The sequence below is a fragment of the Cricetulus griseus genome, chromosome 6 (assembly GCF_003668045.3).
Source record: "Cricetulus griseus strain 17A/GY chromosome 6, alternate assembly CriGri-PICRH-1.0, whole genome shotgun sequence".
In the NCBI taxonomy this organism is placed as follows: Eukaryota; Metazoa; Chordata; class Mammalia; order Rodentia; family Cricetidae; genus Cricetulus; species Cricetulus griseus.
This window is the reverse complement of record NC_048599.1, coordinates 82,876,676-82,904,171: the sequence shown is the minus strand read 5'-3', so window position 1 is coordinate 82,904,171 and position 27,496 is coordinate 82,876,676. Positions and strand designations below refer to the sequence as shown.

Here is a 27,496-nt window from a genome sequence, read left to right as displayed (position 1 = left end):
CAAGAGGAATACCTTAAAACCAACTATATGAAGATGATAGAAATCCCAAGACAGGGTTTCTCTGTGGCTTTGGAGCCTGACCTGGAACTAGCTCTTGTAGACCAGGCTGGCCTTGAACTCATAGAGATCCACCTGCCTCTGCCTCCTGAATGCCACCACCTCCTGGCTATGAAGATGATAGAAATTCTTAAAGAGGAAATGAATAAATCCCCTTTAAAAATCCAGAAAAAAAAAACACAAGCAACTGTAGGAAATTAATAAAATCCCTTAAAGAAAGCCAAGAAAAAAACAGATGAAGAAAACAAATGAAACTGTTCAAAACCTGAAAATGAAAATAGAAGCAATAAAGAAATCACAAACTGAGGGGATTCTGGAAGTGAAAAATGGAGTATTACAAACAGGAACTACAGAGACAAGCTTCAACAGAATACAAGAGATGGAAAAGAGAATTTCGGACACTGAAGATACTATAGAAGAAATGGATACATCAGTCAAAGAAAATGTTAAATCTAAAAAGCTCCTGACATAAAACATCCACGTAATCTGGATGAAAAGACCAAACCTAAAAATAATAGGAATAGAAGAAGGAGAAGAATCCCAACTCAAAGACCCAGAAAATATTTTCAACAAAATCATAGAAGAAAATCTTCCTAACCTAACAAAGGACAAGAAGCTTACAGAACACTAAATAGACTGCACCAAAAAAGAAAGTCCCCTCACTACATAATAATCAAAACACAGAAAGGACAAAGAAAGAATATTAAAAACTCCAAGGGAGGCCGGGCATTGGTGGCACACACCTTTAATCCCAGCACTCAGGAGGCCAGCCTGTTCTCCAGAGCGAGTGCCAGGATAGGCTCCAAAGCTATACAGAGAAACCTGTCTCGAAAAACAAAAAACAAAAAACAAAACAAACAAAAAAAAATTCAAAGGGAGAAAGACCAAGTAACAAATAAAGACAGACCTACTAGAATTACACCTGACTTCTCAATGGAGACTCTAAAGGCCAGAAGGGAGTGGACAGACTGTAAAGGATCACAGATGCCAGCCCAGACTACTATAGCCAGCAAAACTTTCAATCACCATAGATGGAGAAATCAAGGCATTCCATGAAATCTATCTGCAAATCCAGCCTGACAGAAGGTGCTAGAAGGAAAACTCCAAACCAGGGAGGTTAACTATCTTCATGAAAACACGGGAAATAAACAATCTTACACCAGCAAAATCAAAAGAAAGGAGAGAGAGAGAGAGAGAGAGAGAGAGAGAGAGAGAGAGAGAGAGAAAGAGTCTGAACTAGCTTCCCATCTACTCTGCTCCTAGGACCATGACCTAGTCACAGCACAGTAGGTCTAGACAGCCTTGCTGAGTACTGCCCCACACCCCCACACCCCCCACCATCCACTATGGATACCATGTCTGTCTTGCTGTCTGTGGCTAAGGACACCACAGGCCACTGCCACTACAGAACTCTACCTTTCTCAGGAACTAGGGAACTGTCCTTGTTACCAAGGAAGTCAATGCCAGCCTGCAGGGGGCCAGTGCTGAGCTTCTCAAAGGTGTCAGCCCCTCCCTGGACATTCCATATTACCAGAGTGTCAGCCCCTCCCTGGACATTCCATATTACCAGAGTGAAAAGAGTGGACTCCCCCAGAGGCAGAGCAAGCGGTGTCATCTCTGGCCTCAAGCAATAACCTATTTAAGCTATCTGCCTCCCTAACCTTCCAATGGCTTCTTCAATACTCTGCCACCGCAGTCCTGATATCTCACCTCATTTACTGTAAGCCAGGGTTTCTGGCTGTGGCTTCGACTAACATTCTGAGTTAGGTAACTGTCTCACTGGAAAGTTATTATACAGATCATAACTGCTTCAGTAGCACCCTCAGCCAGACCTCTAATTGTAGCCACCAAGAGTATATCCAGACATTGTCAAATACCTGTGAGGACAATGAACTCGCCCAGGATGATAACCAGTGATTTAGGTCATGGCTGCATCCAAGTTTCAAGCCTGTCCAGCAGCACGTTAGGACCAGCTCCCATTATCCTGATGGGTCACTAACCCTGGGTCATGAGAGAATGCACCCATCTCCACACCCTGAATATCCAGTTTCATAGCCCACCACTCCACATACTTCCCCCAGCTGCTGTTGGTCCACACAGCCAGGTCCTGCAGCCACAGACAGACATCTGAAGACTTTCCACTTAGGGAAAACTGTGATTAGAGAAGACAGAGGCAGATCCTGAAGCAGACAGGCCATGCTGCTCAAAGCAGCTGCCCTGGGGATGGCTCTGCACAGGCTAGGCTGGGCAAAGCAGCTCTCCTTTACCTCAGGTGGGTATGGTAGCATACATATTTATTCCTCTACCTCAAAGACCTGCTGCCAGCCCCGAGGACCTGGGAATCCTGAAAATCAACGTTCTCAGTGTCCCCATTTTCTCCATCCCAGCATTTCTTCCCACTGGTGGCCTTGGCCACAGATGCTAAGGCAGTGTAATCCCTCTGAAGTTCCACCATGAGGATGATTCAACCCTAGTATAAGCATCCCATCTGCCCCCAGCTGCAGGACACACTGCCATGGAGCCTCCCATGTTTCATGATATGTCCTGAGTTGGCATCTGCCTGCCCAGAACCTAGCATTCTCTGCTCTGTGGGCTCTTAAGGAAGATGCCAAAAGGCAGTCAATGCCACTATCCTTCCATCACCACAGGCCATACCAGTCGGTATCCTGGCATTATGCTGACCCCGTCCCCTGACAACTGGCATTCAGGCAGATACTTAGACAACTCAAAGGGCTCTGTGTTGTATGGCTACATCATGGGTTTATGTGGCTGCATAAGGACTCTGTATGCATGTGCAAGCTTTCCCTTTTAAGCGAGCGCATCCCACCTGTTCGCCCCTTCCATCTCTGTTCCCAGTTGGCCAACACCTACTCCTCCCTTTGCTCCCTTTCCCCAATAAACTCCAGGTGGGTTTTGTTAAGTTCTGAGGTTTGTATTTCATCACCCACAGCTGCAGCAAACAACAACAATACCCACTCAAGAGCTATAGCTACCATGCTAGGGCTGCCTTCCTCCTACCTGGATCTCACCCCAAGCTGCCACAGTAGGAGTCTTACAGATGTTCCACTAGAGTACAGGAGTATATACTGCTGAAGAGGTCCTTGCTGCCATTTGAGAGTGGGCAAGTAGGTCTCAGGGATCCACTAGCACGGTCTGTGCTCTGTCAAACCAAGAAAAACAGCATGAGCATAAATGGCTGGCAGGAGACTCCAGAAAACCCAGAGAGAAGCCAGAAACGGGAATGGTGATGATGGAGCTGGCTAAATCACTAATCTGGGCAAACAACTTAGTTCTGTTAAGAGGCCTGACGATTCAAACAAAACACACCTCAGAACCACCCAACTGACAGGGAGCTGAGGCACAACAACCCAAAGCCAGCCTAGACAGAACACTCCTTCTGACTTAAGGAAGCCTTCACATGCTATTTCAATACCCAATGTCTATACCAATTCTGAGAAATAAAGCTGAGGATGTGGCAAGCACTTGAGTCAGAATACCCACCCAAAATAAAAGAAAGGGGGGGGGGTGAATGGCAACAGGGCTAGAGCCCAGTGGCAGAGTGCTGGCTGAGCATTGCTAGGTCCCCAGCAATATAGTAAAAATAATAACGATAACCAGCACCCACATGGAGGCTCACAGTTATCTGTAACTTCAGATCCAAGGGATCTGATGCCCTCTTCTGACCTCTGCAGGCACTACATGCACACAGTACACATGCATGTACACAAGCAAGCAAAACACTCACATATAAAATAAAAATAAGTAATTAATGAATTAATCCAGGATGCTCAGGAATTTGTCATCCTGATCTCACCTCCTGGGTGACAGGATTGCAGGCATGCACCCCTGCACCAGTTCATGGGGCACTGGAGATCCAATCCAGGGCCTCATGCATGCTGGGAACTCTACCAGCCAAGCTACATCCTCCACATAGCCCAACCCTGATCAGCCTGTGCTGAAGCCTGCATAAGCATCCATCTAAGCTACAGCGGTTCATCCACCTAGGCCAGGCAGTTCTTCTGACTGCCCAGTTCCACACCACGACTTGGGTCACAACTAGAATTTCAATGCACACCCTACAAATTATTATCCTTCAAACCCACCAAACTCCCCTCAAAACAAAAACAAAAAACAAAAAACAAACAAAAAAAAACAACAACTGCTGGAACCATCCATCCAGCAGTGGAGCACTGAGTCACTGGGCATGTCTGTGACACCCATCTACCATCAGCTGAGACACTTGTTCCTGGAACTTCTTATTCCTAACACTGGCTGGAACCACTTTTTTTCCAAGCTGCAGGTTACAGCCAATCCACTCTGCCCAATGTTCCAAGTCACAATTTTTGGTCCTCTTAGGCTCCTTGGAGATGTCCTGCCTCCTGAACTCCCATGGCCACTGCTATACTACACTTAGCCTAACTCTTCTGAAAACAAAGTGGGCAAACAGACACAAGCTCTCAATGTACAACCTTGTCTGACAGGATAGTAATTAAAATTCCAGTGTGGCTAACTACCTCTAAAAACAGTTTCTAATAATATAAAGACACCGTTTGACTATAGCATTACATCTGTTTGAAGCACTTTACATGTGTTCATTTACTCAGTCTTACTTTCATCTTCCTGACAGCGCTGTGTGACAAACTTCTGAACCTCCTATGGTGGAAAAGGGTCAACAGCAAGGCTAAGAACCTGCAGGATTCCACAACAGAACCCAAAGGTTGGGGTTCAGGGCCCAGCCGTCTGGTTCCTCTGATGACTAGCCATCCGCACAGGACAGTAGTTCAACCTTAGGAGGCTTAAGTCAGGGAAAGTGGTTGCGATGAAAACCAACCGTGTGTTTTATTACGATGAATAGCCTTGAGCTCTGGAACACACAAAGTTCAGTTCAAAGACTTAGAACATTTGGTCGATTTAAAAGAACTGAAATGGACATGTCCCAATCTCAAGACAACATCCACAGACAGGTAAGTGAAAGGGCGCTTCTAGACTGGCACTTCCTAATAAATGACACCAAACCATTATTTGACTCTCAGAACTGGATACTGTTCCCACCATCGGGAACTCATATCCCAACTATCCTGAGCTTCTTCCTGGCCCACGCTCAGAGCCTGGTCCCGGGCCACCCTCCTCACCGCGTCCCTGGAAGCCACCGGCCCGGGAGAGCCAAGGAGCAAGACCTCCCCGGAGGACTCGAATCCTAAAGCGCTCGGTGGTGGCAGGAAGCAAGCGGAGGTCCTAGCGAGATGCACCGGCCCGAGGGAGCGGGCACAGATGGGGACTCGATGCAGTGCTGCCGCGCTTCTGCAGCCCCCGGGCTCCCAAGCCCAGCCCTGAGGCCCGGCCGGCCGGCCGGCCCGCGCGCCGCGCTCACCTCGGAACCGGCCGCCTCCCGCTCGGCCCCGCGTTCCGTCACCGGCTCTTGCCGCGGATCGCGAGCCACGGCCGCCTGTGTTGGGTCGCGTGGAGACCGGAGGCCGCCGCCAGCACCAGGTCCGCGGGAGGCAGCGGGGAAAGCAGCGCAGGCCTCTAGCTCCGGGCGGCTGACACGGCACGCACTGCGCATGCGGAGAGGTCGCGCCACGACCCCTGCTGGACAGGAGGAGTCGGCGCAGGCGAGCATCCCAGCTCTGGCTCCAAGCTCCAGGGATAAAACTGTCAAAACGCAGGCACCCAGCAAAACAAAGAGGCTACCCTGAGCTACGTAGTGAGGCCACCCCAAATATACAAAGCATTTTCATGAACACAGGGCAATTTGGCAATATCCATCAGGGTGTAAAAACACCCTGTACCAGCAATTCCAACCAATCTTCTATGCAGTTTACCCTATGGAAAATCTCTCCACTTCTTGAAACATTCACCACAATGTTTCTAATAATAAGACACTGGGAAGCAGTGCAAGTAATTAGGAAATAATTCGAGGATGCATATCCGTCAGCAAGGTAATATCTCCAAGACAGGCTAGTAAGAAACCAGGGTCCCTAACAAGAGGACAGCACAATCACTTTTAGATAAAATGTGCTTGTGAAGAAAAAAAACAGGAGAAAATGTGGAAGCCCAGGCATAAATATAATATTTTTCTGGGGAAAAAATCCAAGAAGCAGTTATAAAAAATTTGGAAGTAATTGTGACAGCAAAAATGGAAGTTCTGTATCTCATGCATCTGTCACAAGACAGCAAGTCTTAAAATAGCAAAAAGTGACTGGTGCTACTCTGAAAGGTAGCAATACCATAGCTGGGATTGCTTTTGTGGGCTGTAGTTTGGCTCCACCTAGAGGACATTGTTACTTATATCCACGGAGATTGTTGTATCTGGAGACCTATGAAGGCTTTCCTCGCCGGCAATGATTTCAGTATTTTGGAGTTAATATCTCCTTGTCAGAGACCTAGGAAGATTGGAACACGAACAATCTAGGAACAGAACTTTCTGTCCACATTCTTCTTACCCCATATCTAACAGAATGTGGCTCTGTCCTCCAAATACACATAGCATACACACACACTACTGAACTCAGAATAAACATACCCATTTGAGAACTGGATGGGTGACAGCAGGGCCAATGGCCAATATTACCACAGCCAAATTCCTAGAACACTGGCTTACATCTTTTTAAAGAGATAACTTTTAAGATTTTCTTTTTTATTATGTATTTGTCTGTGTGAGAGAATGTACATGAAGGTACGTGCAGAGGCCAGAAGAGGGTGTTGGATCCCTTGGAGTTTTAGATAGTTGTAAACTGACTGATGGTGCTAGGAACTAAACTCATCTCTTCAGCCCAAGGTTTTTCTTCTTAAAAGCAGGTCAACGGAAACTGTGTGCACCCAGAGACTGTCTTATTCCTCATCTGTTTCCTTTGTATTTATGTGTATTTTAAAACATGTTTTTTAAAATGATTTATACATACTGGCAATTAAATGAGAACTTACTGTGTTGCATGTTGTCTTAGTTAGAGTTGCTATTTTTGTGAAGAAACACCATGACCACAGAAAATCTTATGAAGAAAATATTTAATTGGGGTGTCTCCCATACAGTTTCAGAAGTACAGTCTATTATCATAATGGGGAGCATGGTGGTGTGCAGACAGATGTGGTGCTGGAGCTGAGACTCCTTACATCTTGATAGGCAGGCAACAGGAAGTCAACTGACACACTGGGCAGTATCCTGAGCATAGGAAACCTCAAAGCCGCCTCCACAGTGACACACTTCCTCCAACAAACCACACCCACTCCACCAAAGCCACACCTCCAAACAGTGCCACTCCCTATGAGATTATGAAGGCCAATTACATTCAAACTACCACATGTGTGTTAACCATGGACCTTGGGGATCCTTGCCTATCTCAGTCACATTTTATAGCCTTAAGCTTGCATAGTGCCTGGAATATGGCAAATGTCCAGTGTTTGTTGAGTGAATAAAAGGTGCCAGGTTCATGGAAGAGCTAACTAGGAAAAAGACAGGCATACAAGTAAAGTTACATAAAACGGAGAGTAGCAGAGAAAGATATAAACACAATGCTTCAGGCTGGAAAGGAAAGAGGCCACTTGCAATTGGAAAGATCTAAGATCGGGAAAGACCTAACATCTCTAGGCAGATGTGGCAGCTCACTCCTGGAGGCCTAGCATTTGGGAGACAGAGGCAGGAGGATGGTGAGTTCTCACAGACAGCTTGGGCTATACAGCGAAACTCTGTCTGGGGGTGTGGGTCATTGTCCTAGAGAATATTTAAGATTTTGACAGATGACGAGGACCCAGAAAGAGAAAAAAAATCCTATATGTATCAAAAGTCAGTATGAAGAAGCAGCAATCAGGGAAAGCCAACATCCTGCCACACAACATGATTAAAATGGTGCAGCTACACTTCTAGGTATACAAATGATAAGAAGCAAGAAAGTTTAGAGTCTGTGCTGCTAGAAGCTTTGTAAACAGATAAACACCCAGAACAACTTTAGTAATAGTAATTCCCTAAGCATTTGCTAAATGATTCACTAGAGTTTATAGTTCTCACACCGACAGCCACTCAAATAGTATTTTCTGTTATATTTGTGTTATATGTAATCTAAAGATGATTCACATATACAGGGGTCTAGTGATAGTTTCCCTCGAGATGGAGGTAGCCTGAGCTATACAGTGGCTACCCACTGTACATGAAATGAGATAAATAAAACCAGTGTCTTGACATGAAGTGGTGACTCTACATGTTGTCATTGATAAAGAATGTCTTTAAAAGCATTGAGAAACTGGAGGTGGGGGAACTTCATTGCAAGACTCTTATCTCAAAAGAAAATGAACAAAGTATGGTACACAGAAGGATGCACCTGGGTTGTACACAAGGATGAAGCTAGTTTTATACAGGACTTGAACATCTGCAAATTTTAGCACTCCAAGGGGCCATGCCCAATCCTCTGTGGACACAGAGATGACTTATACAACATACAAAGCAACCATGTTTCAGTAATTAAAAATATTATGAACAATAATCTTTATCACTTTGGGGGGAAAGATACATTGTCTAAGATGTAAAAGTCAAAGACCAAGGCAGGTTATAACTAGCTACAGAATGGATTATTAAATTGTATAAAGTGCAAAGGAAATTACTCATTGTAGCAGAGAGAGCAAAGGAGAAGAAAAATATGAAAAGACAGTAAGAGACTCAGGGGCAGCCAGTCTGTCTGTCATATGGGCAATAGGACTTCAAATGGTATGATGGTTTTAGTGAGAATGGCCCCCACAGGCTCATATATTTGAATGCTTGGTCCCCAGTTGGTGGAACTGTTTGGGAAGGATATTTGGTATTGGTAGAGGAGGTGTGTCATTCAGGAGGGCTTTCCCAGTTAGCTCTCTCTCTCTCTCTCTCTCTCTCTCTCTCTCTCTCTCTCTCTCTCTCTCTCTTTCTCTCTCTCTCTCTCTCTCTGCAACCTACTTGTAGATCAAGATGTGAGCTCTCAGCTGTTCCTGCTGCTATGCCTTTGCTCCACCATCATGGATTCTAACCCTCTGGAATTGTACAGCCAATTAAACACTTTCTAAGTTGCCTTGGTCATCATGTTTTGTCTCAGCAACAGGAAATTAACTAAGATAGGAGGTGTCTTAGTAGGGGTTCCTATTGCTGTGAAGAGACACCATGACCACAGCAACCCTTACAAAAGAAAACATTTAATGGAGGTGTTGGCTTACAGTTCTGAGGTTCAGCCCATTATTATCATGGCAGCATGCAGGTAGACAGTGCTGGCTACATCTTGATCAGAAGGCAACAAGTAGTGGACTCAGACACTGGGAGTACTGAGCATAGGAAAACTCAAAGCCTGCCCCCACAGTGACATACTTCCTCTAATAAGGCCATAGCTACTGCAGTAAAACCACACCTCCTAATAGTGCCATTCCCTGAGTTTATGGAGGCCAATTACATTCAAACTACCAGAGGGAGAATGGAGAAAAGGCAATAGTTGATAATAAAGGCTGAAAACTTTCCAAAACTGATGGAGGAAGCCATATATGCACGAATAACAGTGTATATGAAATGAGATAACAAGATAAATCATTATCTTAATACACAATGATGACACTATATGACATAAATGATAAAGAATGTCTTTTAAACTGATCCTGAGAAAGTGAGCACCGGGGGAATCTGGCCCCAACCCTCATCTGCCATATGGTAATGTGGATGGGGAAGAGATGTCCTCACCCCAACCCCTTGCCACCTGTGGCAGGTGGGAAAGCTGGCCCTGAGGTCATAAGAGTGGGAGAGCTGTCCCTGCCCCTCATGAACTGCAGCTCTCAGGAGAGTGGCCCCTGAATCTTGCCTGGGCAACACAGTAGAGCTGGTCCTGATGGTGTAGGTGTGGGAGAGCTGACCCTGAGAGCATAAAAGCAGGAGAACTGGCTCCGTCCCTTGATCTTTGCTTCAGAGATGAACTATCCAGGGCAATGCTGGAAAGCTTACCCTCGTGGTGAAGACAGGGAAGAGCTGGTGAGTTGGCCAACCCTGCAACTACCCGAGCCCAGAACCAGGATCATGAGTTGATCCACTCCAACATCCATCCCATTTATGTTCTGCTGGACCATGTAAAGGGGCTGGTCCTGCAGACCCAAAGCTTCAGGATCTCCACAACACAGGGCAATAACAGGGTATCCAAGAGGAGTCCCAGTGAGGGTCCAGTATCAATGGTGTAGCAGAAACCAGACCAATGACTTTACAGGAAACACTTGCAAGTAAGGATATATGGATAAATGGGTTCGCTGCATGACTCACTGTGTCACACCACAGCTTCCACGATTTGTAGCACAAATAATAAAAACCCAGAGACAGATATTGGGGTTAAAGCTGAAGATCAGAAAAGCAAAGCAGCCAAGCCACTAGAGAATACTTAGCTCTACCAAGGCTCAGACCAAAGGGGGTCGGGGGAGTGATCCTGTCCTCAGAGTGACTGCAGACTGCAATGCTCTCCACCAAACTTCAGACTGTCCTGAGACTACATTGAGCTCCTGCCTTATTCCTCTCTAGTGCTGGTACTAAAGGCGTGTCATTCCAGTGCTGGGATCAAAGGTGTGATCTGTTTCTCTTTTAGACTTATTCACTCTCATACAGCCCTGGTGACTTTGAACTTACAGAGATTCATCTGCCTCTGTCTCCCACGTGGATTAAAGATGTGGCCATCACTGCCTGTCCTCTATGGCTAACTAGTGGCTTAGCTGTGCACTTGGCTCTTTAGGCAAGCTTTATTTGTTAGATTACACACAAAATATCACTACAATGACCAGACTGATTTTTCTTTTTCTTTTTTTTTTCCTCCTAAATTTTATTTTAGCCAGGCAATAGTGGCACATGCCTTTAACCCCAGCAGTAGGGAGGCAGAGGCAGGCAGATCTCTGTAAGTTCAAAGCCAGCCTGGTCTACAAAACAAGTTCCAGGATAGGCTCCAAAGCTACACAGACAAACCTTGTCTCCAAAAACAAACAAACAAAAAGGAATATTTGACTTTATTTTATTTTGGGGGTGGTTGCAAGGGCAGAGGGCAGATACAAAGGAATGGAGAAATGAATGGGATCAGATGTATGATGTGAAAGACACAAAAAATAAATAAAAAGAAAGTTGAAAAATAGACCTGGGTTACAAAAGTATTCAATAAAAAAAATTTAAAAAAAGAATGTCTTTTAAAGGCATGGAAAAACTGGGGTGGGATGAGAGGTCATCTTGGAAGGAGCAATCGGAACAACAGAAATCAGAAGACAACTACTAATCCCAGATTTCCATAGCCAGTAAAGTTATATTTCTAAAAGGAAGCAAAATAGCTACCCTCAGACAAGCAAAGATTGAAAGTTTGTGCTGAGCAGACTCCTTCCACCCCACCCCCCAGGAGCTGTACTCCATACAGAAGACATGAGACTCCACATGGAAGCCTCAGATGCACAGGCCAAGTATGTGACCAACTGAAGCAAACACCACCTGTGTAAAACAAGACTTCAGGGTCAAAAATGAAAGGCAAAAGTGAAAACAGACCACAAAAATAGTCAGGGATCACCAGGGATAGGTCTTCTTAGGGGGCGCTCATAGCGCTAAAGGGAAAGTCAAGGCACAAGTTTCTATTAACAAGTTATTTGTAGGTGTTATAATTTCTAAGCTCACAGTCAGAAGGAAAATAGAGTGTATAAATTACAAATGAGTGGAAGATGAAAGGAAGAACGGTGTGATGGTTTTGAAAGAAGATGGCCCCCAAAGGCAGTGTCACTATTAGGAGTTATGATCTTCTTGGAGGAAGTGTGTCACTGTGGGGGTGGGTTTTGAGGTCTTTTTTGCTTAAGCTCCCCTTAGAGTGACAGTCAGTCGACTTCCTGTTGCCTGCAAGATGTAGCACTCTCAGCTCCAGCACCGTGTCTGCCTGCACGCCATGCTCCCCACCATGATGAAGACAGACTGAACCTCTGAAACTGTAAGCGAGCCACTCCAATTAAATGTTTTACCTTGTAAGAGTTGTCATGGTCATGGTCTCCTCACAGAAATAAAAACCCTACTACGACATGGGGAAATTTAGAAAAAAAATCTAAAAAAAGGGAGAAAAATAAACCCCTGACAGGAAAAAACACACAGTAGAAAATGGGCAATCCTCAGACCAACCAAGAAAATAGCAGAAAGCAATCCACAAATGAATAGTACACATGAGATTCCTTTTTATGGTTTTATTTTTAATGGGTGTGCACTTGTGTGTGTGTGTGTGTGTGTGTGTGTGTGTGTGTGTGTGTGTGTGTGTGTAGTGCCCACAAGGCCAGAAGCGGGAATCAGATCTGGATGGAGTTATAGAGAGTTATAAACTGCCCATTGTGGGCTCTTGGAATCAAACTTGGGTCCCCTGAAAAACAGCAAGTGCTCTAACCACTTAGCAACCTTTCTAATCCCCCACATGCTGGTAACAACCCTTACTTGGGTCCTGACCTAAGAATTTGTAGCTACATTCCATCTCTCTAAGATTGGGTACCCTCATCTGTGAGGATATGTTGGGCACAATGATGGCTGCCTGCATTGTTAGGCCACAGCTTTGGGAACAACATTGAGGGAGCATTTCAGCTCCATGGAGCTCCTCCTAACTCCCACCATGGAGTTCTGCTCACTGCATCCCAAGCTGAGACCTGTCCTGGACTCCTCAGACTTGAACAAACAGAATTCATTCCATTCACCTTGAAATGTTATCCGTGTGTGTGTGTGTGTGTGTGTGTGTGTGTGTGTGTGTGTGTGTATGTGTGTGTCTTCGCACACGCACACACAGGCCCATGTGTTTTGTTCCTCTGGCTTGTTTCCCTGGCAACAAGAAAGACAGGGAGACTCCATCACAAAGAATGAACAGTTGCTTGTTTACTCTGTGTCCTAGGGAGGAACTGTGATTACAGCAGTCAGACTCCCCATCCTATACACTATTCACAACACAGGCATTTGGCTAGTCCTAGTCCCACTGAACAGAGGACAGCAACAGCCCAGAATAACATCAGTTTAAACACCCTCCCACTGCCAGCAGGGAGGGCAGGAAACAGTTCTCCAAGGCCAAAGCCAAGTGACAAAATCCTACCAACAAATGGCACATCCACACTGTCTTCTGTGGCCCTACATGTCCAGGCCATGTGGACAGTGGCTGCATGTGAGGCCTGCTCATATGGGCTGGGTACTTGGATCCTGAGTGTGACAAGGAGAGGCATCTTCTACCACTTGAGATTGCCCTTCAAGCACCTGCCGCACCCTTTGCATCCCTGAGAAGAAGAAGTAAGAAGTGGTCAGCACTGGAGCTGCTGGGGTCAGAAGCAGGGGTGCCCTGATGAAGCTGTTGGGAGGCTGGGGGAGGAGGCTGCTCACCCAGGCAGAGCCGGTTCTTCTTGTCTGAAAAGACGATCCGGAACCAGCCGGGTTCTTTGCACTCGAAGGCCTTACCGAAGGACAGCAGCACCTTGTTGTCCAAAAATCGGCGCCAGAGCAACACCTCCTCCTCAAACGTGCCTTGGCGAAGGTACTGGGAAGACGGAAGTAGCTCAGAATGCAGGAGAACCCTCCAGTGCCTTCAGCTGCCAGATGGGGACCTGAAATTCCCCTGCACCCACACCTCCACCCTGTTTACCTTTCTCAGGTCAACCCAGATGAAGAAGCCTGCCCCTCGACTCACGAAGGGGATCCCCAGGGCTCTGAGCTCATCTGAGACATAGGTATGAGCAGCCTTGAGCCGGGCATGGTTTTCTGGCAGGTACACCTGGCTGATCCAGTCTAAATGGAAGAGAAGCAGGAATATAAAACTCTCATGGACCGTTGCTAAATGCTAAAACACAAAAGGGCATGTCAGTTGACACCACGGGAGTCCTTCTTCTAACTGGCTTACAGTCATAGGTTCAGAGGGGCTGGGTGTTCAGTGCTCAGTACAAAGTGCCTTTGATCCAGGTACACAGCTCTGAGAGACCTGAATGCCAGGTCCTGGACCACATTCAGAGCCCAGGGTACAAAGTCCCTTGGGATGGAAACCAAGCCAAAGGTGTCTGCAGTTATAAAGTGATACTTAGAACCACATAGACCAAGGTCCTGATCCCAGTGGGGCATCTGGCAAGCTGGGAAAAGGCAGACTTCAGCAACTTCATCTCTCTGGTCTTCATAGATTTATTGACCTCTTGTGAGGGGTGCACAGCTCTATGGATTATGACAATTCACACACTTATGAAAGGACCACCCCAATCATGACTCAGAGTAACCCCAAAGACTACTCATGCTATTTAGACTTATACCACCCCCTTCCCCATGACTGACATGTTATATATCATGACAGTTTTGTTCATTTCCAAATTCACCAAAACTAGTCTAATGGGGCATGTAATCTCTTGACCCTTGCTTCTCTTAACAGCACAGTGTCTTTGGGAGAAATCCACGTGGCCATGGATTTTACTCCATCAGTGTTCCATGGTGTGGATGGGACACATCGGTGTGTCACCTTGTCTGTAGAGGGGTACTGTCTGCAGTTGTAGGTGATTATGAAAACACAAGCCATCAGCATTCATGCGTGATGGTTCCACATTTGGACCTGTGGCTGCTGGGTCATTTGATAGGTGTGTTTAGAGGAAAGTGCTGAATTGTTTTTCACTGTGCCCTAACCATCTTCCATCCTCACTATCGATGTAAGAGCAAGTGCCATGGCTGTCCCACCTCCCTTATCAACACTCAGTTTTGTCACTGTTTGTAAAACTTTTAGGTTATTAGATTGGGTGTTTGGTATCTGGTCCTCCTTTTCCTCACCTGTAAAACAAATGGGGACTGTACAGGAATTCTTCCTAGGACCATAGGGAGGGAAAAGAGATGGACCAAAAGAGCATCTGAAAGGCTCGACCAACAACCAGTTACAGGAGAGCTTTGCCATCAGAACTCATGGCTGGAGACAGGAACAGATCAGATTTCTAGAGGCAGAGAGCTCTCCATCATATCAACATGTCCTCAGTAACTTCTGATCTCTGTGTTCAAAGTTACTAAAAGTTCGTTTTTGAAGGTGGAATCTTGCTATGTTGCCCAGGCCAGCCTGGAACTCCTGACCTGAAAGGATCCTTCTGCTTCAGCTTCCCAAGTAGCTAGAAGTACAGATGCATAGCACTGCATCTGGCCAGTGAGCTCACTTTAGCGAAGAGCCTACTTGCCATGTATCGTTCTAACCAAATTACAGGTCATATTTGGCCTACAAGACTAGCACCATTATCAGCCCTGCTCTACAGACCAGGAGCCAAAGAAATGTGCTACATATGTGGCAAACAAGTGACTGAGCAGTCTGAACCCAGAGACAACACAGTCAGATGTCACCTAATTTCCTCCACAGGAGAGGCACCTGTGAGTCCCAAGTCCCATGCACATTACAACCCCACTCCCCTTTCAAGTCCCTGGACTCAGACAGTCACCATGGTCCCGGAGCAGCTGTGCCATCTGGTATTGGACCAGGCCACTGAGGCCATGATAGCGACAGAGGGAGGCCACGGCAGTAGCCACATGCTGGTTTTCTGTGTACAGTATGCCAAAGCGGAGCCCAGACATCCCGAAGTCCTATAGGAAGACACATGACAGGCCATGGCCAACCCTCATAGAAGAAATTGATTCCACTCCCTCCCACCCAGGCTAGCCAGGAACTCACCTTGCTGGTGGCCCACATCACGTGTGTCCTCTGGGGGTCAGGTAGCCTACAGAGAGGAGCACATGGAGACATAAGCAACACAAAGCCAGGAGATCACAGAAATGCAAATGGATACATAGATGGATAGATGAAACGGGGTCTTGTGTCTGAACCACTGATTCCCATCAGCAAACAGCCTGCTGCCTACTACTGTAAGTAACTATTCATTATATCAGAACACAGCCAAGCTCACTGGTTCTCACTGGTGAGAAACCATGAGACCTGACCTTTGAGCTAGAAAATATCTCTAGCACTACTTCTTCAAAAGGCTTTTCTAATCAACCCCAGGAAGCCAGGCCCAAACAGACCCTCTTGTAGCTCCTCAGTCACCTCCATTTTAGCACTTCTATCCACTATCATGAAAATTGACAGCCATGTCTTTAGCTGCTGAGACCTTTTCCTAGGTAGAAATTGGATGGATGGATGGATGGATGGATGGATAGATGGATAAATAGATGAATAGGTGAACGAATGGGGGGATGGAGGGATGAAGTGGGTCAGGGGATAGATGAATGGATGGGTAGAAGGATGGATAGACAGATAGAAGGACTGACGGATGGATGAAACTGGAGCTACCCTGAGGATGAAGGAAACAGCCAGAGTTCAGTTCCCATAGACCCAATGCTTCTTCAAATAATGCCAAGGCCCCTCCTTGGAGCTCTTGGGAATACCATAGAATAATCTGAAGACCCCCAAATCCTTCCTGGCCTGAGAACCAGTGAGATCAAATAGATATTAATGGAACTTCCATGGGGCAGACCATGCCCTGTAGGCTGACCCAGAAAGAGTTTGGGAAGCTGTGGGACAGTCCAGGGGCTGGTAGAATCAGCTACACTGGGAGCCTCACCTTTCCAGGCTCAGGACACTTTGGTACCCAAGAGACTCTTCGAACACAGACAGCATGTAAACTTCATCCATGATCACATGCAGCTGATGCCTGCAGTGGGCAGGTGGTAGGAAAGAGAGAGTCAAATCATGTCACCCGTGGTAAGTAACAGTACGTCAGAAACCCAGAGGACCATAGGCTAGCCCAGGGCTACCAAACTTGTCACGGGAATACTCTGCTTTGGTCTATATTCTTACAAACAGGAAGCTGTAGACCTAAAGCAGAGGACTCTAGAGCATTTGAAGCTCTGAGGGGGTTGGGGGGAGAAGGCACCCTTGGGGTCCTCCATGGTGGGCTGCAGACAAATGTACTCAGATTCATGTCTGTCCCCACTCCTGACTGGACCACTCTGAGGCTCTGTCAAGCAGGGATGATAATAGTGTCCATTTCCATGGGGCTTCCATAATGAGTACCATAGACACAGCACACAAAGTGCTCAGCTGGGAAGATGGTCCAGGCAGTAAAGTGCTGCCTTGCAAACAAGACCCAAGTTTGATGCCCAGAACCTGCTAAAAAAGGCAGGCCCGGTGGCATGTACTTACAATGCCAGTGCTGGAGAAGTAAAGACAAGTGGATCCCAGGGGCTGAGGGGAAAGGGGGGTCACTAGCCAGACAGCCTAGCATACTTGACCAGTGAAACCCTTTCTCAGAAACTACTAGAAGGCATCTAAGGAGTGACCTCTGCCCTCCACATTCACACATGCACATGAACACAGGTAAACATGCAATTAAATAATAAAGTGTTCGGTATTGTCCTGGCCCTAGAGTGTTATAGCTGGTGTTTTAAGAAGACAGGGAGGCACCAAAGCAGTGGGCTAAGAAGGTATAAAGACCTGTCCAAGACTCACTTGTCTGCCCACTTCGTGGGTAGGCATAGCTCACCTCATGGCAAATCCCAGGAACTCCTGTAGCTCTTCAGGGGAGTAGATGTCACCCAGAGGATTCTGGGGGTTGATGAGGATGAGGCCTTTGACCTTGACACCCTGAAACCATCCATGGGGGTGTTACAGTGTCCCCGTGACTCCAGAGCCTTACAAACCCACTGGATGAGGCTGATAGCTGGCTGGCATGACAGGGACTCTCACGACCCAACAAGGAGCAAATGAGTAGTTATGTCTGCTGTGTTGTGCCAACTATGGAAAGGAAGCAGGCAGGAAACAGGAAAATGTGCTCAGCTGCTGGCACAGAGGCTGCTTGTGTCAGAAGAATTCTACGTGGGAGTTCGGGACTTTCACAGTTCCTACAGTGAGCACTTGAGAGCTTGAATGACAAAGGTAAACACTTCAGTGAAGCACTCAGATGCTGAAAATGGGTGGAAAGCAAGCACAGGAACTTGGGTCTCTGCCTTTATTAGGAGGCCCCTCAAAAGGAGCAGGATCACCCTTCAAATTGCTAGAGAGACTTACTATAGATTCCCATGATCCACATTTGACCCTGAAGCAGAAACAAGGGGATTGGGATGGGAGGGCAGTGTTCTTTATAATTAGCATATGGTGGTGGTTTGAACTAGAATGGCTCCCATAGGCTCATAGGTTTGAATGCTTGGTATGTAGTGGAACTGTTTGGGAAGGATGAGGGAGGTGTGGCCTTGTTGGAGGAGGTGTATCACTTGGGGTAAGATGTGAGGCTTCAAAAACCCATTGTCTCTCTGCCTGCTGCCTACAGATCAGGATGTAAAGCTCTCAGCTACTGCTACAGTGCCCTGCCTGTCTGCTTCCTGCCATGATGATCAGGAACCAACTCCCTAAAACTGTAAGCAAACTCCCAATTAAATGCTTTCGTTTATGAGTTACCGTGTCATGGGTGTTTCTTCACAGCATTAGAATAGTAACTAAGACACATACATTCATCGACAGCAATAATGGGCTTCACTCTTGACATTTTCATGCGTGTGTGTGTGTGTGTGTGTGTGTGTGTGTGTGTGTGTGTGTGTGTGTGTGTGTGTGTGTGTGTGTACTTTGATCATATCCAGCCACCTTTATTGCCCTTTCTTCTGAAGCTCCCTGGTTCTCTGTACACTGTGGTTTCAGGGTCATTTTCTAATGGGAAGACCCTCCATAGACACAGGATTCTGCCTGACTGCCCCCTGCAAAGATAGTTCTATAGCCTCTCTCCATATGTCCTTATCAATGTTACAAGCCCAACTGCCAAGAGATGAACGGTCTAGTCCCTGCTGGGACCCACCCACTCCCAGCCCTGGATTTGACTGAATCCCCAAACCTCAGAATTCACTCCTTCCAGGGCCATCTCCAGTTTCTCCACTGTGAGCTGGAAGGGATGTGTGTTCAGTCCAGTTACCTGGAGAAAGATCCACCAACGACAGGAGCCAAATTCAGTGCCCCACCCCCACCCCAAACTTGAATCTTGGGTCTCTCCTCCCCTATCATCTCCTGGGTACATCCTCTGGAAAATGGGAGGGGCCACTTCAGACCCACCCTTTACATCAGCGACATCCCTTATCATTCAGATTTCTGGCTTCTCTGATTGGCTTCTCAGGACTTCCAAGGCCTGAGCTTCTCCCTTCCCACCCTCTCATTTCTAGGGCTAGTTCTTGGCTTCTCTATGGAGCCAGGAATCTTGGAGCCTGGAGCCTGGAGCTTCCAGAGTATCCAGGCGGAGCCAACCATGTGTCAACAGAAGGCTCCTCTTCCATTTCCCAGCAGCCCCAAAGCCCTTAGCACAGGCTTCCTTCAGGTCCACCCACAAACTCAGACCCAGTAAGCCCTTGCCTACAGGAATACCCAGATGCAAGAACTGGAATGCAGGCACTCTTACCTTGCTGTCCAAGTAGACATAGGCCAGTCGGACATTGCCATAGAGATAGACGTGCTGGGTAATGGCTCCATAGTAAGGGGTGGGGATCAAGAAAGCCTCTAGAGGAAGAAGGCAGCCCATTGCCCTCTGACTTAGATACCTCGGATACCCATCATGAGCCCCACTGCCCTTCTAAGCCTCCATCACCCCTAGGAAATATCTGCAGCAAATTGTTGTTCCTCTCAACTCCCAAAACCTTAAAGCTTGGATCCCCTAAAGTCAGACTTTCTAATATAGATGCTCACTTAAAATGGGGTCATATCCAGATAAATCCACTATAAGTTGAAAATATTTTTAAAATGCATTTGATAGACCTAATCTCCTGAACCTGGAACAGGGCAGAGTATTGGCATTGACTCAAGATCTCATGGTCACTTGCAGGAGGGTTGGGGAGCTCACTGCCACTGCCCAGTATTGCAAAAACAAACAAACAAACAAACAAAACACATCACACAGCAACAGCCAGAGAACCATCACAATTCAAAACTCCTAAGACTAGGAATGTAGCCCAGTAGACAGAGGGTTGCCTTGCCTACATGAAGCCCTGGATCCCATCCTCAGCACCACATCCATAATCCAGCACTCAGGAGATGAGGCCAGGAGATGAGAAGTTCAAGGTCATCCTCAGTTACAATGTGAGTTCAATCAAGGCCACCCTGGGCTATATGAGATCCTGTCTTTAAAATAGATGGTGCTGGGGGTAGAGAGATATCTCAGTGGCTGAAGGCACTGGCTACTCTTCCAGAGAACCTGGGTTCAATTCCCAGCACCCACATGATGGCTCACAAGTGGCTGCAACTCCAGTTCCAGAGGATCTAGACACCACAGGCACCAGGCTCACACAAAGATACTTCCAGGTAAAAACACCCATACACGTAAAACAATAAAATTAATATAAATAAATAAAGATTTATTTAAAACAAAGAGAGAGAAACTGATATAGAGTTCTATTGCGTTTGTATGGTTTTCACATCATTGGAAGCTGAAAGTCCCTGTCCATTCACTGTGTGTTAGAGCCTCTGCTAACACTTGCCCACCTCTTAGCCTATGCTAACCCGGCTCAGCATCATGCTCTGAAGTAAGCACTATTGTCAGTGAACTTTATAGACCAGGGTACTGGCGCTAATAGAGTCCCTGTGTTTGATTGTTCGAGAATGGATAAGAAATTGTTTATCATATTCTCACAGCAAATCATCCTTTAGGGTTCAAGTCCTGGTGACTGTTTCTGTTCAAGTGACTTTGAAAAGCTACTTAACCTTTGGCCCTCAGTCTTCTTACCTCTAAAATGAGGTGTTGTGTAAAGACACATGGCATAGCCTGGAATGCAGTATATGGTGACTGCATGTGACCAGTGTTAACTTATTTGTTAGGCTCTCATGAGCAGGCCTCTTTTCCTTACAACAACTGACCCCTAGCCAGAACCAGCTCTTAACACACTGTCTCTTAGAACAGGGTGCCTGTCTATTCAGTAGTTATTCAATTCCCTTCCTTGCTAAGAGTATGGTTTTTGTTTAGTTTGGTTTGCTTGGTTATTTTGTTTGTTTGTTTGAAAGAAGACCAGAAATATGTCCAAGTCAGGCCTTCCCCAGCCATAGTGTGAACCAGCTTGGCTCCCTTAAGCGCTTTTGCCAAGGACTCCTTTAGGTTCACAAGTAATTCCTATTCAGTGAAAGGATCCCACTGGGACCCTTTTGGGAAAGAGCACCCCCGATGCCCTGCCTGACAGGAGAGACACTGATTTGTTGGAACTGTCTTTCTCTTCTTTCTATAAGACACAGAGTCAGAGAAGGCTTTGACAATGACCTGGTAAACATGAAAGGCAAGCTGAGGAACTCAGAGAGAGAAAGCAGGACCCTGACCCCACATGAATCTCCCTGAGAACTGCAGTCCCAGATGTCTGGTCAAGCCACTCACTTAAGGTGCTGTAATCCTCCTATATTCTCCTACAGCTGAAGGACTCCTGATGCCAGGAGACTGGGATCCTAGCCCAGCACAGCCTTGGTACAAAGCTGGGGGGCATGGGGACATGGGGGGCACGAAGTTCACTTACCTCCTGCCTCACACAGCACTGTGGCCAGAGCGGAAAAGAGAGAGGCACAGCCATTCAGAACAACCACCTGGGGGTGACAAGAGATAAGGCGACCCTGTCGGGGACAGAGAAAAACAAGGACCAGGAGAAGGGCCAAGACTCTCCCCACTGCCCTGGGGATCCATCCTGACGAAGGTCTCTCTTGGTTCCCAGCCAAGATTATTTCTGGGGACCCTGCTCTTGATAAAGTGAACAAGAAACAAAATGGTTACTCTAGGGGTCTCTCTCAGAGGTCAAGAGGCCACAGCACAATGGCCTCTTGGATATAAAACTAAGTAAAAGGCAGACCCCAAGCGCCCTCTAATCCTCACCCCTAAGGAAGGGGTAACTCACGTTCTCTGGTTTGAGGGGTGCTGGGCTCTTACAGTAGAAAGACAGGAACCTTGCTACTTCTTCCCGGAGGCTAGAAAGACAGACCAACAATGTGCAACACTTGTCAGAGGGTTCTCAGACCAGTCTACCCCAGAGTCCCTCTGGGAGCCCACAGGTGGCTAGCTGCCACTGTTCCATCCTCCCGTCCCAGGAAGTGAAGGTGGTAGGCATTTGTCTCCATTCCAGCATACCCTCCCCCATCCAGCCACAAAGCATTCACTCTGTGTGGTTCTAGGACACCCAGCCCCAGCCCCCTCAATCAGAAGACAGATGAAAACTAATGCTACATAGATCTAGCTGATGATAGCTGATAATAAACATTATCTTAATAGAAACTGTTACCGTGGCTCTTATTGAGTTTCAACATTACACAAATGTTATTTGGAGAATATTCCGTGGTGGCTATCATTCCCATTTTACAAAGAAACTGAGGTTTGAGGGGATTAAATCACTTGTTGGTAAGAGGCAGAGTTCATGCGCAAGCCCAGCAGCCTGCCCCAGGGCTCACGATCCTGATGACTCTTTTCTAAGAATATGAGCTTTGGAATACATCTTGGGTCAGGTCCTGCTGGGCCACTGATCCTGAGAACAGAGCCTGACCCCCAGCAAATAATCAGTACACAGCAGTCTTAAGGTGCTTTAAGTCAATCCTTGACCCATCTTACTATTGAGAGTGAGTCTCAGCCAGTTCCCTAGACATCATCTGTCATCTCTAAAGCTACTAGAAAATCAAGGACAGTCTCCTCACTCACCTCAGACTTAGGGTCATAGGAACCAAGCTGGGAAACCTAGGGATGTATCTGGGGCTGGCAGGACAGCCCCTGGTCACCAGTCTCCACAACTATGTCCAGTCCACAGTCAGCTTACTCACTCTGCCTCTACTGATACCGTGGACGAACAATTCTTTGTTGAGAAACTTCCCTGTGCTTTGTAGGTTTAACAGCACATCCCTGGCCAGCAGTCCTTTCTCCCAATTACACCAACCAGGAATGTGTCCAGGCACTACGGTACCTTCCTGGGGTCAGTGTTGCCTCATACTTAGACCCACCAACCTGTGGCAACTACTTACAACAGATGTCCCCTCCAGTCAGGGTACTGCAGCAGAGATGGCTCCATGTGAAGCATGTCACTCTGTGTCAGCTGGGGACACAAAGGAAACAGAGCAAGGCTGAGGGCCAGCACTGTCACCCACATCTGCACAGCCTGAGGGCCTCTAGAACCTTTGGTTTCTTGTGCTCCTTGGGGAAAGTGACAGGAATACAGGACAGCACTCCGGGGCCCATTTCACAGATAAGCAAACCAAGGCTCACAAAGTGAAGGCAAGGCCACCTAGCTAGCAAGTGGCAGGGCTAAACCCATATCCAGAATTTTCGACTCTAGTTCTCTATACAACAAAATCAGAGGGGAGGGTGCAGAAGCACTGGTTGGGGGCGGGGCACACCACTCCATTTTCCCGGAGATCAGAGGAGGCTCCAGAGCTGGGTGATGTAAACTTGGCCTTGGCTCCAACTTCAGAGAGAGAACTCAGGATACCGTCTCCTGCAGGTTCTACTTAACCTCACCCTTTGTATATGGCAGAAAATTTTAGACCATCCCTTAGACAGGCAGGTACTTGATTAGTGACACTAGAGCACCATGCTATAAGGTCAAAGAGAGCCATTACCAGTGTCCTTGGGCAGGGGGACCAGAAAAGTTGGAATCTACTTCTCTATGCCTGGTCCCAGCCATTTATCTCCCTCCTGTTGCCCCTAAGAGCAGGTTCAACATCAAAGCCACTGGTATTTGTGGCTACTTAGCACTTACTAGGTTGCTTGCTAGTCTGAACTATAAAGCCCTCATAAAAATAAGTATTAATAGATACCAATAATTATATATTTACTACCAGATGATATTGTTATATTTTAGATATATTAGGTAAATAAGATATTACTGAAACCAATTTTAGCTATTTTTACTTTTGGAGAATTGAAACATGCTCTTGCCATGTAGCCCTGGTTCTCTTGGCACTTACTCTGAAGCCCAAGATGGCCCCAGACTCACAGCACTCCTCCTGCCTCAGCTTCTTGGGTGCTGGGTTCAATTCCCAGCTCACAACCATCTGTAACTACAGTTCCAGGGTATCAGACTCCCTCTTCTGGCCTCATACCAGGCATGTACCTGGTGCATACACATATAAGCAAGCAAAACACCCATACACATAAAATACATTTTAAAAGGAAATCTGATGAAATTTTAAAATATTTTAAAGATGGATTAGAAACAGCCATAGAAGCCAGGCCTGGTGGTACAGGCCTGTAATCCCAGCTACACCTGACACTAAGGTAGGAGGATTGCAAATCCAAGGCCTGTCTGGCAGAGTAAGTTCTAGATCAGCCTGAGCAACTTAGACCTTGACTTAGAATAAAAAGGTAAAATGGTAGAGGGTATGGTTTAGCTTACCTAGACTGTGTAAGTGCTAGGTTCAATCCCCAGTGAAGAAAAAAAAAATTAAGGACTAGAGATGGATATAGTTCTGTTGGCAGACAGGGTAGGGAAGATGAGGAAAAGGAAAAGAGGAGAGAGAAAGGGGAGAGGAGAGAAAGGGGAGGGAGAGAAAAGGGAGGGGACAGAAAGGGAAGGGGAGAGAAAGGGAATAGGGAGAGAAAGGGAAGGGGAGAGAAAGGAGAGGGGAGAGAAAGGGAATAGGGAGAGAAAGGGGAGGGGAGGGGAAGCAGAGTTGTTCCCAAGGCAGACCTGGAATCCATGTCTCCCAGCTCTTACATCAGGGCTCCTGAGGCATGCTGCAAGCTACTGTGGCAAAGGATTCAAGAAGCCCCTGGTGATTGCAGTCCCACTACTCACCCGCCTAGACAGAAGGTCAAAGCAGAGTTTGTTCTCACTGGTGCCCAAGTTAATGATGCCCTGAAGACAAAGTGTAGAGGCAGGGTGAACATGACAAAGGAATGCCAACAAACAGCCTGGGGAACCCACAGACAACAAAGTGGGCACCAGTCTACCCTCCCACCACCCTCTTTGTCTTTTCTCATTGGGCTCCAAAATCCCATCTGCCATTTCCAACACTGTCTAAATACCACCTCCAGCAAGAAACCTTCCCCCAAGCCCCACTGGGAAGGACTCTTTGAGTCTTGGAGTCCCACTCGTCTCTTTCCACCACTCCCCTGCCCTTAGAAAACCACTCAATTTCTGCTCCATGGCACAAGGATCAGGGTAGAGCTCTCTCTGATGATAGCTAGATCCCTGAAGGCAAATTCATGCCCCAGACACCACTGTGTCTCTCCAGAAACATTTATAGAATGAAAAAAAAAACCTGCATACTATAAATTATACTCTGCTAGGACCAAATACAAGGGTGGGGTGGTCAGTGGACACCCCCCTTGTCAGTGTAAATTATTCCCTAGGAGGCCCAGCTAACAGGACACAATGTCCAATTGCCACCCCATAAGGTGTTAATCCTAATAGGAGACACAACTCCTGAGCCCTACCTTATGTGGGGAGTGAAGGAAGCAGGAAAGACAAAACAACTAAACTTGAATGAGCGGAGAGTAAGACAAATAAAAGGCAATGTTCTGTTTCCTCCAGACACAGCCAACCCATTCAGCCAGCCACTTATCATGCCCCACTGCTGAGACCCTAGTGTAAGTCACCATAGCTCCTGACCAGATCACTGCCATAGCTCCCATCTCCTCTCTTGTCCACTCCCTCACCTGTCATTGGGTCTTCATATGGAAGTCCAAGATGTCTTTAAAAAAAAAAACTGAAATTGCTTCATGCACACTGCTCCTCTCCTGAACACTTCCTACCCACCCCTGTCTACAGAAAGAACTGTCACCATGTCCCATGAGGCCCTACAATACCCATAGCCTTTCTGACCCCATCACCCACCAGTCTGGCTTTACCACAGCCCACTGGTTCCTTTGCTGACCCTTGATCTGATCCAGCATAGTTGCAGCCTGGAGCCTTTGTACCAGCTATCCTCTGAGCTGCATGGCTCCTGGTAGCCTCTACCATGGCACCCTGGGTAGAGACTGAATCTGCCAACTGCTCCTGATAAAAAGAACATGCAAAACTGATGGGATGTCACTTCTAAGGTTGGGTCATAAAAGTGTGTGGCTTCCATATTAGGTTCTCATGATCTCTCATTCTTCCTGGAGTCATCTGCTCTAGAGGGAGGCAGCTGCCATATCTGAGGCAGTTCTGGGAAAAAGTCCATGTGGAGAGGAACAGGTGCCCACCAGGAGATGGAGCCTCTCACCTGTCCAAGTCCCATCACCCCGCAAGCTTTCAGATGAGATCACAGTACCAGCTTCAGGGTACTGTGACAGAAAGCCCTGGTCTGAAGACACCCACCAGGAGTCCTGAGCTCCAGCAACCGGGAAATATTTGCTAGGTAAACTGCTGAGATTTGGGGTGATTTGTTACAGCAATGGGTAATTAACACAATCCCTCTCACTTTTTTTTTTCAAGCCTCTGTTCTAGTGTCTCCTGATTAAAATAGCATTCTATGACATCCTATATCAAACAGCAACATTTCCTAGCAGACCATCATCCTCTGTCCACCTCACCCTATCTTCATTTTCTCTGCAGTGCCTAACAGTAAATGTTATATGTATTTTTGACCTGTCCATCTCAACTAAAATATAAATACATAGGGCAAGATTTAAAGTATGACACCAGTACCTCTAGAACAGTCGCTGATACCTGGTGGATGCTCAGCAGATCAAAACTATTAATAAGTGTTATTGTGTAGTTCTTTGCTAAATTATTATGTGTAATAGATTATGGTTATTGTGGCAGATGATATGAATAATAACAGCAGCTGTATTTATCAAGTTTCCTATATGACAAACACTAATTTCACACTTCTCGTCTCATTTCTACAGAGCAGACATTACCAGCCCATCTCAGAGATGACCTGTCTACAGAGAAGACATAAAAGCCCATCTCAGAGATGATCTGTCTACACAGAAGACATTACCAGCCCATCTCAGAAATGAACAACCTACAGAGCAGACATTACCAGCCCTCTTGGAGCCAAAGGTTCATAACTCCAACCTGACAAGAGCAAGCTGGGTGCTGGCTGCTCTGCAGTTAGTTTGCTCTTGGGTCCCAGTGGGGAGGGGTCTTCACTCACACTGGGGTTCTTGTCCTCATCAAACTCATCCATGTGGTAGGTTCTGTAGCCCTCCTCAGCTGAGTCCCAGAACCATTTGATGACTCTTCCTCTAGAGGACAGGCAGGAGCTATCAGAGGAGAACATGGCCATGGGGTCACCCACTCCATAGAGTTTGGACTGCTTCCAGTCTGGCTTTCTGAGGCATTCTCCTTGCAGATCATCACCATAGCCACTGTCCATGTCCCGAGAAGAGGTTGAGCCTGAAGGTGCAGTCGGTGCTGTGGATTCCCTCTGAGGAAGAGGGAACATCTGCCAAAACACAAATGCACAGGCCCGCTGAAGGGCTTCTGCTCTTGTGTGTGTGTGTGTGTGTGTGTGTGTGTGTGTGTGTGTGTGTGTGTCTGTCTGTCTGTCTGTCTGTCTGTCTGTCTGTCTGTCTATGTGTAGGCCCAAGAACAACCTTTGGTGTTGTTCTAGGAACTATCCACCATATTTTT

General features: G+C 46.8%; 2 protein-coding genes across 5 annotated transcripts in view; both read right to left on the bottom strand.

Annotated features, from left to right (window-relative positions):
- Ext2 (exostosin glycosyltransferase 2) overlaps positions 1-5,609 on the bottom strand; it is a 138,801-nt gene extending 133,192 nt beyond the window's left edge. The window contains exons 1-2 of one of the 4 annotated variants that reach the window (XM_035446092.1): positions 5,429-5,609; positions 3,076-3,217 (exon numbers count right to left, since the gene is read on the bottom strand). The gene's annotated coding sequence lies outside the window, so the exon portion shown is untranslated. Of the gene's footprint in view, positions 1-3,075; positions 3,218-4,667; positions 4,806-5,428 lie in introns of those variants that run through there. The other 3 variants (XM_035446095.1, XM_035446093.1, XM_035446094.1) reach the window with 3 other exon arrangements.
- Positions 5,610-13,138: 7,529 nt separating this feature from the next.
- Positions 13,139-27,308, bottom strand: Accs (1-aminocyclopropane-1-carboxylate synthase homolog (inactive)). The gene is made up of 14 exons (XM_035446939.1): positions 27,018-27,308; positions 24,728-24,787; positions 22,956-23,026; positions 21,848-21,917; positions 21,476-21,542; positions 19,387-19,484; positions 18,832-18,909; positions 17,494-17,594; positions 16,573-16,662; positions 15,687-15,732; positions 15,457-15,598; positions 13,653-13,795; positions 13,394-13,547; positions 13,139-13,290 (listed from the first exon to the last, which is right to left on the bottom strand). The coding sequence occupies exons 1-14, from the start codon at positions 27,306-27,308 to the stop codon at positions 13,193-13,195; spliced, it is 1,509 nt and encodes a 502-aa protein (XP_035302830.1). The 3' UTR covers positions 13,139-13,192.
- Positions 27,309-27,496: the final 188 nt, after the last annotated feature.